The sequence below is a fragment of the Cariama cristata genome, unplaced genomic scaffold (genome assembly GCF_000690535.1).
Source record: "Cariama cristata isolate BGI_N322 unplaced genomic scaffold, ASM69053v1 Scaffold8844, whole genome shotgun sequence".
Classification (NCBI taxonomy): Eukaryota; Metazoa; Chordata; class Aves; order Cariamiformes; family Cariamidae; genus Cariama; species Cariama cristata.
This window is the reverse complement of record NW_009612298.1, coordinates 1-13,477: the sequence shown is the minus strand read 5'-3', so window position 1 is coordinate 13,477 and position 13,477 is coordinate 1. Positions and strand designations below refer to the sequence as shown.

Below are 13,477 nucleotides of genomic sequence, written 5' to 3'. Positions count from 1 at the left end.
GATAGCATTTGAGACTGTTAAGTAACAGCTCCTGTGGTTAAAGATGACTTTTTTTCAAGCTTTACTGATTAGAATTCAGTCTTTCAGGGACCTGAATAACTTTCATGAGGGTGAAATGACTGAAGATGGAGATTAATGCCTTGTTTTTTTTTTCTCACAAATAAGTTAATAATTTTTACTCCTTTTTTTTTTCCTTTTAATTTGTTACAGGTTTGAGCTATCTGGAAGATGAAGCCCTGGCTGCAGTTGATGTTCTTCACCTGTATTTTTTCAATCTGGCACACAGAAGCAGAGTTCTTCACCTCCATAGGTATGGAAAAAAACAATGCACGATGTTGTGATTTAGTTAATGTGATTGCCAAAACTGTTGAAGTTTATGGTTGTAGCATATGGCTTTCTTCATATGGTACTGTCAAACACTGTCCACATTAGGAAAAGCTGCTCTTCTGCTTCCCTGATGCTATGCTGCATTGCAAGTCTTCCGTCAGTGCAATTTGTTTGCAGCTGGGTGACTTAGCACATTGTGACCAACATGATACAAGTTTCTCTGGGGGCTCTGTCAGTAAAATAAGACAGTACCTGTGTTTTATTAAGAATTGTGCACCTGTTGTCATCTTGAACACAGTACAAACCTTATGCTAAAAATTTAGTCCTCAATTTGATTTATGAAAATTATTCAAGTGATAAATATGTGAAATATTTTCTTTCACAGAACCTGAAATCTCCTGTCTTCTCAAAAAGCTGGAGTTAGGTGTCAGAAGGAAAAATTAATATCCCCCTTCCCTTATGTGTGTTTTGTAAGACCTGGGTAAATCCTGAAGAATTCACATAATCATAAATCCTGGAAATAAATTGATTTTTGTGACAATTTAGTTCTTGCATTGTAATAGCTGTGATACAACCATGTATGATTGTGGTAGAGCCTAAAAATAAGCATAAACTGAGTTTTCTGCTGTGACTTGGTCTGATGTTTTCCTGTGGAATAGTGTGGGCAGTTCCCCCATAAGGATATTAGAGACTGATTAACTGCAGCTGGCTCTTCTCTGGCACTTGCTTTGAGCTCAGTGGAGCTATGTTTCTGAATGGTAAAACTCAAAACTCCGGTGTTTTGGTGTTTTTTTGTGCCACTGTGTGGAACTACTCAGCCAGAGCAAGGCAGAGTGGTGTTTCACTACCAGTCTCCAGCACATGCTCCTGTGCTCTGGAGTTGGTTAAACAGTATTTAACTACATGTGTATTATTTGGTTCTCTTTTTTCCTAAGTAGCTTTTTTTGTACAAAGCTACTGTGAAGGATCACCTTTTCTTTATGCTTACCTATTTTTGGACCTTTCTTAACTCTGAAAATAGCACAGCCTGCTGACTTCCATCTGCTTAATCATGCCTCATTAGTAATTACTTTGGAATGCTGAAGCTGAAACTAAAGCTGTGGCTGCATTTATAAAATCTCATCCGGTCTTTCAGTGTTTGGTCTTTGAAAAGCGAAATTTGTCATAGCAATTAGGATTGACATGCTAGCAATTCCCACTAATGCTAATTAGGAGAGAGTGTGTGTCAGTCTATAAACATTAGTCTGAAATTCCTCTATTCTTAATGTTAGGTTGCGTTTCCACAGTTACCCATATTGAAAAGCTGTAATTTTAAGTGATGCCAATGGTTAGAATAATAATTTATTAGTGTGACCTAATCTATGTCCATATGTGGAACACATGCTTTGGCAACTGTTTGAATCTTTCATTGACATTAATACAACTATTGAGTTAAAGCAAACAGTTCTTTTGATTGTCTTGCGTACAATTGTAATACTAAAAGTAATTCAGAGGCAGTGGAAGGGTCACAGCAAAGCTACGTGAGCCATTGAAGTTGGGATTTTAAAAGCCCCTTGAAGCATTTGAATGCCAGACCTGTATGTATAATAGCTTTTGTAGTTTACACGCATTGAAGTGCACACCCTTAATTTGTCTGTTCTTTGTGGTGGTTTTAATAGCCCTAGAGCATTCTGTCTTCTCTGCTGTTGGAAATTGTTACTTTTTTCATGTCTGATTAACACTTACTCATACTCTGTTTTTAGGTCAAATGACAGACCTGATTTATGCGGAGAAAGACTTGGTACAGTCTTTAAAGGAATATATCCGAGCAGAAGAGAACAAGCTCTCTCAGATTAAAAGGTAGGGCGAGAGGTTTGTGTAATGAAGGGTGACAAAATGGCTCATCTGCGTTCGGTTACACCACACCTTTCTGTTGTCACTCTTTGCTGCTGGATCTTGTTAGTATTTCCTCAGTAGATACTCACAGTGAGACCATAGGTACTAACTTTGTTGTAATTTAGTCCCATGAACCTGCGGAGAGGCGGACCCCAATTCAGATATCGTTCGGACTTTCTTTGCTTGTTTAGAAACTGTTGTCTGCTGGGCTTTTCCCACTTTTCCCTGTCCTTGTAGCATCACAGTGCTTCTGTGGAAAAGACGCTACTCATCTCAGAGGAGCCTTGTCCATGTGAGTTAAGTGCCTCTGGGTGCCAATGCTCTGCGCTACCTGTTGTTTCCCGGCATCAGCACTGCTTACAGTGGCAAAGTGTGCCGGTTGTATTGTTTAGTGGAGCATACACCAAATCCCCAGCTTCCTTCCCATGTTGGCTTTGCCCTCAGGGACAGCTCTCCTGCCTTGTTCTCTTTGGTTGCTGACCTGGCTACAGCACCTCTCTGATATTATCCTGGTTGCTTAGATCATTTGAAAGGCGCTTGCTGACAACTGATGTTTTCTGTGTCCCTTAGGAAGACTGTTAATACTTATCTAACTGAAAGTAATATGTAATAGGGCGTGACACTAGAATAGTCTAAATGAGGTCCAGGTTCAGAAACGCTGAGTGCCACTAAATGGAGCCATGCTTTCCAAAGAATTTCTGAACTCCAGGCTACATGTGGCAGTTTGATCTCCCTTTAGGGGTGTAGGGTAGGGACGGGGCTATGGAGTAGTGAAATGGTAGGAATTCCTTGTCACTTGTGTACACAAATGTTCGTTTCTTGAAAAGCTGCCCTTTTGAGGAAAAGCAGTCTCCTTTTCACGTATTGTTAAAGAGAATGTCAGTTCAATCGTATGCATAAACTGGTCTTTTTTTTAAAAAAAAGTCTTTTCATGGACTGACTTATCCAAGTGCTTTTTTTAATGTGTTAGATTTTCAGTTGACTTGTATTTTGGTGTGTTTGTAAGCAAGAGTTTTCTATCAGTGTGTCAGTATTTGAGCCCTTGCACCCTGCTAGTGTATGAGCCATATACTTTGTAACACAGGTGCTAAATTTTATCACTTGAATATGGTAACACTTTTCGGTATTTTGTCTATTAGCTCCAGAGATATGTTTATGATTCAAAATCACGTTGTGATGTGAGTAAAGAGACTAGAACTTGACTGTATTTACTAATTTGCAAAATAAATATTAGAAGTAGTGAAAGTCTAAATTAAAAAGAGTCTGCAGGTGACACTGGTCTGAATTATGTTGTTAATCCGATATCCCTGCAAAGGATCTCTGGAAAAGTAATCTTACTTCTGTTTTCTGTTGCAACATGATGGTAAAAGAAGCCAAGTAGTCTGACAGTATTTACCTGTGCTTATGTAAAGTTGTTTGTAACCGATGTTCGTTCATGGCTTGCTGAGTTTGAGATTACAGGCTCAAAGGGGATTTCTTATGCTCGGTTGTTAGCTGATCTCAACAGTGTTTTCTTCCTATTCAGTACTGGAGAGAGGAACACACAGCTTGGCCAAACATTCTTGTTAAGGGATAATATGAAGAGCAACAGAAGAAATTCTCACTATAGTATCAGCGGTGTAGTTGGCAGCTCAAATGTACTGTAACACAGAAGATGAAGTTTCCTACTACTGCTTTGAAGCTGACCAACAGTGCAATCTAGGTGACTGACTGTACTGTCTGAAGGTTTCCAGTCTGAAAATCAAAGCTTATGGTTTAGTTTCCATAAAGCTGAGAAGCTCTTGGAATTTTATTTATGCTTGTATTTTTACTAAGAGAGATAAATGACATTCACAGTGATTGTGTGCTATGTAACATTTTTCTGAAGTGCAGTATGCTGAAAATTGATGGCTAAAACTCATTGTGAGATGCATGCCTACTGTAGTAAGGCTTAAAATAGTGAGCAGGGAAGCAAATTCCTTTTAAAAGAAAGACTATTGTGATTAAAATAATCAGTTGTGCTTTATCCTTGTGAAGTTGAAAGCTGGTTATGATGGTAAAAGCGGCAGTAAATTGATTCTAGCTGTGTTTTTAGAATGACCTAAGAAGGAAGACATGCACATTCATAAATCGCTCTGAGGCGTACACTTCTCATTCCAGCTGGGCTGAAAAAATGGATATACTGACTAGCAAATCAACCTCTGATCCAGAAGGGTATCTAGCACATCCTGTAAATGCATATAAGCTGGTGAAGCGTTTAAATACTGACTGGCTGGAATTGGAAAACCTCGTTCTTCAGGATACAACAAATGGTAAGGAGTTATAGGGGAGAAGATATCAGGAGGTAGCCTTATGACACTGTTGCTTATCCTCCTTCTAGTCTGGAAAGCTGCAAACTCAGCTGTGGTTTAAATATTATTGCCGGGTTTGTTTGAAACTTAAACTAATGACTGGCCTCTTGTTTACTGGTTACCCAAGTAAATGAAACTTGCCACTGAAAAATATCTCAGTCAAGACTCAAACAGTTACCCCTTTTGTTTGGGGAGAAGGGGAGAATAGGATATGCTACAGTTGTCAGCTGTGTCGGCAACTATTGTTTTATGCCTAGTCCTGAGCTTTTATGTGCCTTTATATATAACTTACTCATCTGCTTCCCCAGTCTGTTCCTTCTTTTGGTGATCATTGATTTTTGACCATGTTGATCAGCAGAAAAGACTTAAGAATCAAAATGAGACCCATACTGAATTGTTGAAGGAATTTCTATCAGCCCTAGCATTAAGAGTTGGCAGATGCTGTAGTCAGTCTGTTGATAACAGGATAATATACAATAGCTATCTGTAAACCTATCCTTCTAAATCAAATGTTTCCAGTACTAATCTTTGGTTTTGCATCATATTGTCAAAGTATCTGCCTGAATTTGCTTACATAGCTTTTTTTTTTAAATGGAGGTCTATTTTTACTGGACTCCTTGAAAGTAAGGGAGAGAAGAGGCTATGTTTTTCATGTAGAATACTGCATGTTTTCCCTTTCTACACTGCATATGCTAAAGTTTAGGTACTTGGAAGTGTTTTTTTTCAGCCAAGATTTTTATTGCCTTCTGGAATAGTCATCCTAGATGGAAATAAAATACTCAATTCTATTGAGTACTTCTGTCACTAATTCTTTTTCTAAAGGCTTTCTTTTCCAGTTCTGCTTGCTGCATCACTGGAAATGGTTGAGTTGCTTTTCTTCAGTTGATTGCCCCCACTTCTGCCCAACCAACCTGCTGTGTAACCTTGATATGTTTATGTAGTGCACTTTATTTTATTTCTACATATCACTTGGTTTTACTTGTCAGATTTAAAAGCCTCTTACTGAGTAAGGTCCTGCCCCTACTTAGGGCATCTTCAATCAGGGTCTCTGTCCCTTGAGCTGAGATTTGAAAAGCTCTTACGACTTTACAGGTTGGAGTCCAGAGTCTGAAATCATTGTCCGGTACTATAATCTGCAGTTGTCTCTGTGGATATTGCAAGAGAACTGATGAAAGCTATTAAGTTTTCATGCTAGGAGGAGACATTACAGGAAAATGAAGATCATTAGATTCACATTGTACTTTAGTAATAGTGTGGCACAAGGAAACTGCGGGGTTTAGTTATTTATCCTTTATCCCTTGCTTGTGAGCTATATTTCTTAAAATGGGACAGAAGGAAATGATTTTATCTTGAGAGCCTAATAAGGAGCTTTAAATTGGAATTATTTGAATCTCAATTCCCAAAACAAAGCAGGTGTTTCCTCATCTGTGTTAATCTGGTACTGATATTTACGCGAACTCTGGAAGTAACATCTTTCCCTTTTACTGCAAAGGCTTTATTGCAAATCTTACAATTCAGCGTCAGTTTTTTCCAACTGAAGAAGATGAGACTGGAGCTGCAAAGGCTCTGATGCGCCTGCAGGACACATACAAACTGGATCCTGAAACTCTCTCTCGAGGAAACTTACCAGGTAAGTGCACAAAGGTCTCCTCTCCTTTAAAAGGAAGGAAGTGGTAATGTCCTCAAGCTCTCTCCAGAAGTCCTTTTTCAGCAAAGGGCCACGGTGCTGAGAGTCCATGCGGCTTAGCTGCTTGAGGATGTATCTACTTTGGCACTTTGAGAACTACCTTGAAGTTGTTCCCACCCAAGCCAAGGAACCACGGCCTACAGTGACCAGCTCAAGCAGCACTTTTTAGTTAGTATTACTTTTATAAAAATCCAGGTTTTCTTTTATCGCTATACCAAAACAGCAAAGGACAACATACTTTCTTGTGCTGATTACTGTGTAAGCAAATACCATGGGTACTTCCTGTCCCAGATAACTTACGAACCAAGGGAAGAAACTGCTCTGTAATTCATTGCTCTGGCTCTTAAAATATTTGGCTCTGTTTGCTGTGGTCTTCCAATGAGGCTTTGGTTGAAATGGAGATTAACAGTTTTTGCCACAGAGATGTTTTGAAAAGTACATAGATACATTGAGATCCTTCAGTGTTTTGGCAGCTGAGTACTGATAAGTGTTTGTTGCTGCTGCTTAGGAGAGACTTGCTGAAACAGGTTATGCTTACTAGCCTCACACTGTTTACAAACTGAATAGGCTTCAGGAGAGTGTGGGTAGATGAGTTGATAAAACAGTTTTAGTTATTATTTGTAGGTTATTAACAATGAACTTAATTTTAAGTCTTATCTGTGCATCTCCTGAGGTGGAGCAACCGGAAATCAGTGCACAGTTAGTCAAATGGATACTCACTTTGTCTAAATAAGCATCAGCTTGCTTATGCACAAATATACATCTCTAGTAAAGAGGAAGCAAGCTAGCTCTGCACATAGTCAGGCTTCTCTGATCGTCTGACAGTGTTAATTTGTAGGTTAAGTAAAATCTGTTAAGCTGTTAGTCTGCTCTACCTTTGTCTACAACAGAAAACACAATAGCTTAAAACTAATTTTTGTGTTAAACATCTCTTGGTTTCCAAAGGAATTAGTGCCACAGAATTAGGATAGAATTTAATCTTAATTCTGAAGGTGATCAGTTTCGTCCACAGTGTAAAATATTGTCGACTAATTCTTTTGGAAGCCTTTTAGGATGATGAAAGTGTGTTTACAGATATTCCTCAATGTGCCCCATGTATTTGAAGGCTAAGGTGCTTCTGTGTGGATTGCTTAAAGATATCTTTTTGGTTTTAGGAACAAAATACAGATCCTCTTTGACAGTAGGTGACTGCTTTGGTATGGGGAAGACTGCTTACAATGACGGAGACTACTATCACACAGTACTCTGGATGGAGCAAGCCTTAAAACAACACGATGAGGGGGAGGATACAACAGTCAGCAAAGTGGAGATCCTAGATTATCTCAGCTATGCTGTTTTCCAGTTTGGGGATTTACACAGAGCCATGGAGCTTACCAGACGTCTGATATCCCTTGGTAAGAACAAAAAACCTGCTATTCTAGCGCTGGGGAGTCTTGCCAGCAACAGAGCCAAGAACAGTCATGGCCCATACGTACTGGTGAGCTGACTGGAACGATATACTGCCAGATGACTTAAAATAAACATAGGGAAAAACAAAGTCTACTTATACATGAAGTATCTTTAACAAGCTATCTCATAGTCCATGCTGCAGTTACCCAAAGACCAAATGTGTGTCTGACTGCAGTACCTGTGGGCTTTCCTTCAGTGTATTGAGAGGTTGTGTTTGGTGATGGTTAGAGCCTGGGTTGTCTCGAGTGGAGATCAAGGCTACTGTGGACTTACGCGGAGTGCTGTATCTTCTGTAAAGTCCTACTGACTTCACATATTCCTCTTTATTCCTCAGTGCAGGTGCTCTTTGATGCCAGAAGAGGGCTTTGCCTGAGGTCTTAAAGTATTTATTTCTGGATATTCACAACAGATTGAGGTTTTTTAAAACCTCCTTTTTATCTCTGGTCTGTTTCTAGCTTTCTCTTGAGTAAGCAAATAAGCATTGCTTTCTATCCAACTTTGCCTAGTTTCCTGCATTGGAAAGGTTTATCCTCCCCAATTAGAGTTAACATCTACTGTGTTATGTATTTGTATTTTTTAGTAATCTGTGGCTCTTTATTTAGATGTTGCCACATTCTGAGTGTAGGTGAAGCCTTTCTTTTCAGTAATATCTATCAGTCTAATTTCTGCAGACATTGGAATTCATAGATTAAAATTTACAAGAATATGAATATCTATTGAATCTAGCTCCCTTTGCAGTAGGGTTTAGCACTGATAGCAGAATGCAAAATCCTTACCAGCACCAAAAAGAGGAACAGACTTGGCAGTCCCCTCTGGGAGCAGCAACTTCTGCTCTGGGCTCAGCTTCCTTTTCTGGCTGCTGTTAGCATATGCTCTAATGAGTGGTTACTGCAGCAGCTTTCTCGGTTAGTTCTAGGAGGTAAACACAGTAAGCTTGGGGAGGCCAGAAGGGAAAGAAACTGTTCCAGTGTCCAGAAACACTGGTGAACAGGGAACTGTTCCTGCTTAGTTAGGCTGGGTAAAGATCTATTGATAGTGTTTATTGATTCATACCAACATCATAAATAAATCACTTATGATAGGTGCAATGATGCTAGTAATCCAGGATACCTCCCAGATGAACCTGTTACAAATGTCTAGAGGTGGATGCAGTAGGTGGGCTGTTAAGTGGTAGTGCATACCTCTGAGCTTCCCAACTCTGGAGGAGGTCTTTGGGACTGAAGTCCATGGCTGGCACTCCACTGCAGTCCTTGGTTAAAGCATGCTTGTGCGGTGTGGGTGAGAAGCATGGTGGAGAGGAGGGGTGCAACAAGTAGCCGAGCTTGATCTCTGCTGGTAAGCTCTATGATCTACTTATCTTGGGTAGAACTGGGCAGAAAAGTTGAGAGAGAAGGAGGACTGTGAAGACCAAAAACTACTATTTTTTTTTTCTTGGAATACAAGCTTTGTGATGGGTCCTTCCAGAAAAGATTCTTTTGCAGACTGTGCCTACCTTCCCTCTGCAAAGACAGAAACTTCCCAGTGCTGCTTTTCAGTGCAGACTGGACCCAATGCTTTTAGTTGCCTGATGATGCTTTAAGAAGGGGAGAATTATTGCTGTCTTGATACAAAGATTTATTTGTATTAACAGTTCCTGAGACTGCGTAAATTGCTGGTTCTGTCTGTTTTTCTCCCAATGAAGACAGTACTCATGAGAGAGCAGGCAGTAACTTGCGGTACTTTGAGAAGTTGCTGGAGAAGGAGAGAGAAGAGAAGGAGAAAGAGAAGTCAATAAACAAGACCATGATGACGACAGAACCAGTGGTGCAAAGTGGTGCCTATGAGAGACCTCTTGACTACTTGCCAGAGCGTGATATCTATGAGGCCCTTTGCCGAGGTGAAGGCGTGAAAATGGTAAGAGAAAGGCAAGAATTCCCTGACTATGCTGCCTTTGCCTAAGGGTGATTAAGCTTGGTGGGACATGTTGAGTTTTTCCTTCTGTGAAGGTCTCTCTTTAAGAAGAAATTAAATGTCATTCTGTCCAGGCTGAGAATTTTACCTTGTGTCTTGGCCTCTCTATCTTTAGCTGTTAAGGATTAAAGATTTAGCTGTTGAAGACTCTGTCTTTAGCTGTTAATCCTAGACAGAAAAACAACTCTCAAATATACCTCTTAAAGGTTGTTGAAAAATTAGTTCTCCTCAGTCTGGCTGCTCAGCTGTTTCAAATGCTGGCTGTACAGATATACTAGGAGGCTTTTTCCACTGAGAACTGGTTATGCTTTGCCACACTTGTGGAATCGCCTTATTCCTTCCCTTGTGCATGTTAAACACATGTCCTTCTGGGGTGACTATTTTGACCAAGCAGTCTCTAGTACCTCTCAACACACATGGCTTTAATTTTCAGTGCAGGGAATGGAATCAATTTATTCCATCTGCATAGTCTTAATTATAAGAACCAGACTTTTTTTTTACAGCTGGGTGTTTGTATAGTTATTTGTTTAATCAGTAGTCTATTATGATTTTAATTCTCCTAAAGGTTAGTGTTTCAGATGTTACTCAGTGGTATCTTGAATGGCGTATATTGGTTTTCGTTTGCAGTAAATTGCAGGATCGCTCATGCTTACCTCTTAAATTTGCTAGTCAGCTGATGGCTTTTACAGTGTTTGTGGAATTAATCTCTTTTTTTTGTCTTTCCTGTTTTAAGTTCATGAAATGGTTGAGCAAACAATGTTGTATTTGGTGTTTTGTTTCAGACACCTCGGAGACAGAAAAGGCTGTTTTGTAGGTACCACGATGGAAACAGAAACCCTCATCTGCTCATAGCTCCCTTTAAGGAAGAAGATGAATGGGATAGCCCTCATATTGTACGATACTATGATGTCATGTCTGATGAAGAAATTGAGAAAATTAAACAACTAGCTAAGCCAAGAGTAAGTTTCCCCTCTTCCATCTCACTAGTGACTGCTAATTCTGTGCTTTAATCTCTATTAGCAAAGATTAGGCAAAGGATTTGAAAGGTCTGGTTTTGTACTACAGATGATACACTGCAGCTGTGAGCCTAAGGGGAATGATTTCAAAACTGCCTGGTGATGTAGGACTGTAAAACCCAGGCTCCTGAAGGTATTTATGCATCATTGCACTTAATTATGCAAAGTTCTCAGTAAATAGCTTAGAAACTTTTTAGGAAACTAGGGACTAGACCTGAAGAGGTAGATGACTGGCTTACAGTGATAGGAGTAGGTGTCCAATGTAGCTGAAGTCTGCCTTTTGAAATGGAGCCGAACTTCAAAACAAAAATAAAAAAGCCCACATCCCAAAAAGACCCAATCCCAACAGAAGTGGGAAGAAACAATAGGGTTTTTTAAGTTGTGCTAGAAGATGATCCTAGAGGTTTGTGGTTTTGCTTCAGGTAACCTAGAATCCACTGCTTCTGTGTTAAACCGTAGTTTAGACCTTCACAGAGGCAGGCACTTTAGATGCCATGGGCCATCCTTGAGTGGAACTGTGGTGTCCTCCTGAAGCCACACACAGCTCATTAGGAATAATGTGATACAGTTAACACAGAGGGGAGAAATCATTTATGCTCTTAAGTAATTCCCAGTCTGGCGCTTGAGAAGGACGGAGTACTTGTAAGGATAAATGCACAATGCAGCCATTCTCCCAGAGCACTTTAGATCTGACTTTTGCACCTAGATAACTGTCTGGGCAGCAGAGAAACAGATGCAACAGCTTCAGTGTGCTAAGTGTAGATCTAATTCAAAGGCAGCAGCTTTAAGTGGGAACTCTAGTTTTGATTTAATACCTGAATTCTAGTGACTGCACACAATGAAAAAGCAGCTACCTAATGCAAAGTTAGTAACTATCTTGTCTGATTTTTCTGGAGGTGGATTTTCCTGTCTGTTTCCTATAAGGTCAGTAACAGATGCTGCACCTTACTTTTCTGTCAGGTCTGACAAGCATGTAAAACGAAACACTTCTATTTTTATAGATGAATTGTTCATTTTAGCCCTCTTCTAGCTACTGCTATGAAACATGGTACTAAAATTCCAGTCAAGAATTACCCTTCTGTATGAATTTCTCAATGTAAACATAAATAGTTAGAAACAGGTTGAGAAACTGATGCTTCCCAAGAACCTTAATAACGTGGGATGTTTGTGAAGCTGGACTTCTATGACTACCAGCCAGCTATGGGAGTGCTGGCAGAATGCTTCTGTCTCGGTGAGGACTCTCACCTCCATAAATGGAGACTTTTTCCTGTTACATCATACTATAAAACTTCAAGAACTTCAGATAAAATGGAAACATTCAAATAGAGCATATCACTTAATCTATTTTATCAAATTAAGCACATTCTAAATAAGCCAGCTATTAATTTTTTTACTTGGTTTTCCCTTTTTGTTCAAACTTTATGGAAAGTAGTAAGTCTTGCTCACTGAGTTTTGGTTATATTACTGATGTCAGAGGAATTCTTCATATAATCTATGTAGTGTAGAACTGGCATCAGTCGCTGTAAGAGAAGGTAAATATTGTAGTCTTAAGATTCAAGTGAAAGTTTTAAATTTAGAAAAAAGGCAACCTTTTTCTTATAACTTGTTTCTTCTAAATCTGTCTATAGCTCAGCTGCAGGAATAGCTTTAAATTCTGCAGTACTACTGAAAGAATGGAAAATGCGAGTCCTGTGATGAGATGGTCCTTAATAAATATAGCTTAATTTCAGCCAGGGAATTTTACTTAGTAATCGTGGAAGCTTTCAGACAGAACTCTGAAGTAGTATATTAGTTTTGGGCTCAGAAGGATGAGCACTTCTTTGTTCTAAAATGCATTTGCAAGAAATTTCTACTTATGGGTCCTAGCACTTTAACATTATCTGCAGTTTACACTTGCCAGTACTTCTTGTTTTGCAGAGAAACATCTGTATGTGATTGAGAGTAGCTGTATTCAAGTTGGTTTTCATGGTTGTTTTGCAAAATGCAATCACTTTTACTCCAATTCCAAAATGTAGTTCCAACTTTTCAGGCAATACATCAGAGGTGACTGGGAAGGGTCAAGAAAAGTCTTAACGTCATTGGTGTGGATAACATTGGGACAGGTCTGCCATGCAAGTATGAGAACCTTATTCTGGATGTTACTTGCAATACAGGCATGCCTGAACAGGCAAAAATAGGGCATGGAGGGGGAAACATTAATATCTTTGAATTCAGTGCTATAGGATTTCAGCAGTATGGAATTTCAGGAGGAAAAGCCGACAGAGTGCATGCTAAACTAAACACAGACTCCAAGAGGAAGACTGGTTGAAGCTTCTGACCAATCCAGTATGTTACGATGATCCTTCAAAGCCTAGCAAATGCCTGTAGCAAGTCTGCTTTCTCCACCCTGAGAGGAAGCCTCATATTTATCAGTTGGTTATACCAAGCGAAGTATAGATTGTATGTCTTAAATGAAGAAGCCTGCCTATCAGAAAGATAGGAGAGAAGAGGGGATATGGAATAATATGAACGTAGTCAGGCTTATTTTGGTTCTGATTTATTTAGTTCAAATGCTAGGTGCAGAAATCAAGCAAGCATATACAAGCCTGAAAATGGCAGCAGAATGAAAAGTTTGGGAAACTAAATTATATCACAAAAGCTATGCTTCATTGTACAAGTGAAGAATAACATTCAGTCAGCCTGGCTCTTCTGTTATGATTTATGCAGGAGAAATCTGGAACAAAATAACAGTGAGTCAGAATAACAGCAACAGCTGTGCCAAGAACCCTTGTATAGGGACAAGACAGCTGACATGGATTGTAAAGCTGGCTGGAAACTTACTTGAGGAAAAATGAAGGAAATGA

The 13,477-nt window shown here is 39.5% G+C and overlaps 1 protein-coding gene across 1 annotated transcript; it reads left to right on the top strand.

The window, feature by feature from the left end:
- The first annotated feature begins 205 nt into the window (after nucleotides 1-205).
- P4HA2 (prolyl 4-hydroxylase, alpha polypeptide II) lies at nucleotides 206-10,628 on the top strand. Its single transcript, XM_009698560.1, has 7 exons — nucleotides 206-310; nucleotides 2,070-2,166; nucleotides 4,342-4,493; nucleotides 6,025-6,162; nucleotides 7,374-7,613; nucleotides 9,350-9,561; nucleotides 10,401-10,628. Exons 1-7 carry the CDS (start codon nucleotides 229-231, stop codon nucleotides 10,626-10,628), a joined length of 1,149 nt encoding a protein of 382 aa, XP_009696862.1. The 5' UTR covers nucleotides 206-228.
- Nucleotides 10,629-13,477: the final 2,849 nt, after the last annotated feature.

Bases quoted from the DNA above. Each gene is read 5' to 3' on its own strand.
- P4HA2 (XM_009698560.1), top strand. From the start codon at position 229: ATGAAGCCCTGGCTGCAGTTGATGTTCTTCACCTGTATTTTTTCAATC. The intron at 2,167-4,341 runs GTAGGGCGAGAG...TTCTCATTCCAG, and splicing joins AAGCTCTCTCAGATTAAAAG to CTGGGCTGAAAAAATGGATA. The intron at 4,494-6,024 runs GTAAGGAGTTAT...TTTACTGCAAAG, and splicing joins TCTTCAGGATACAACAAATG to GCTTTATTGCAAATCTTACA.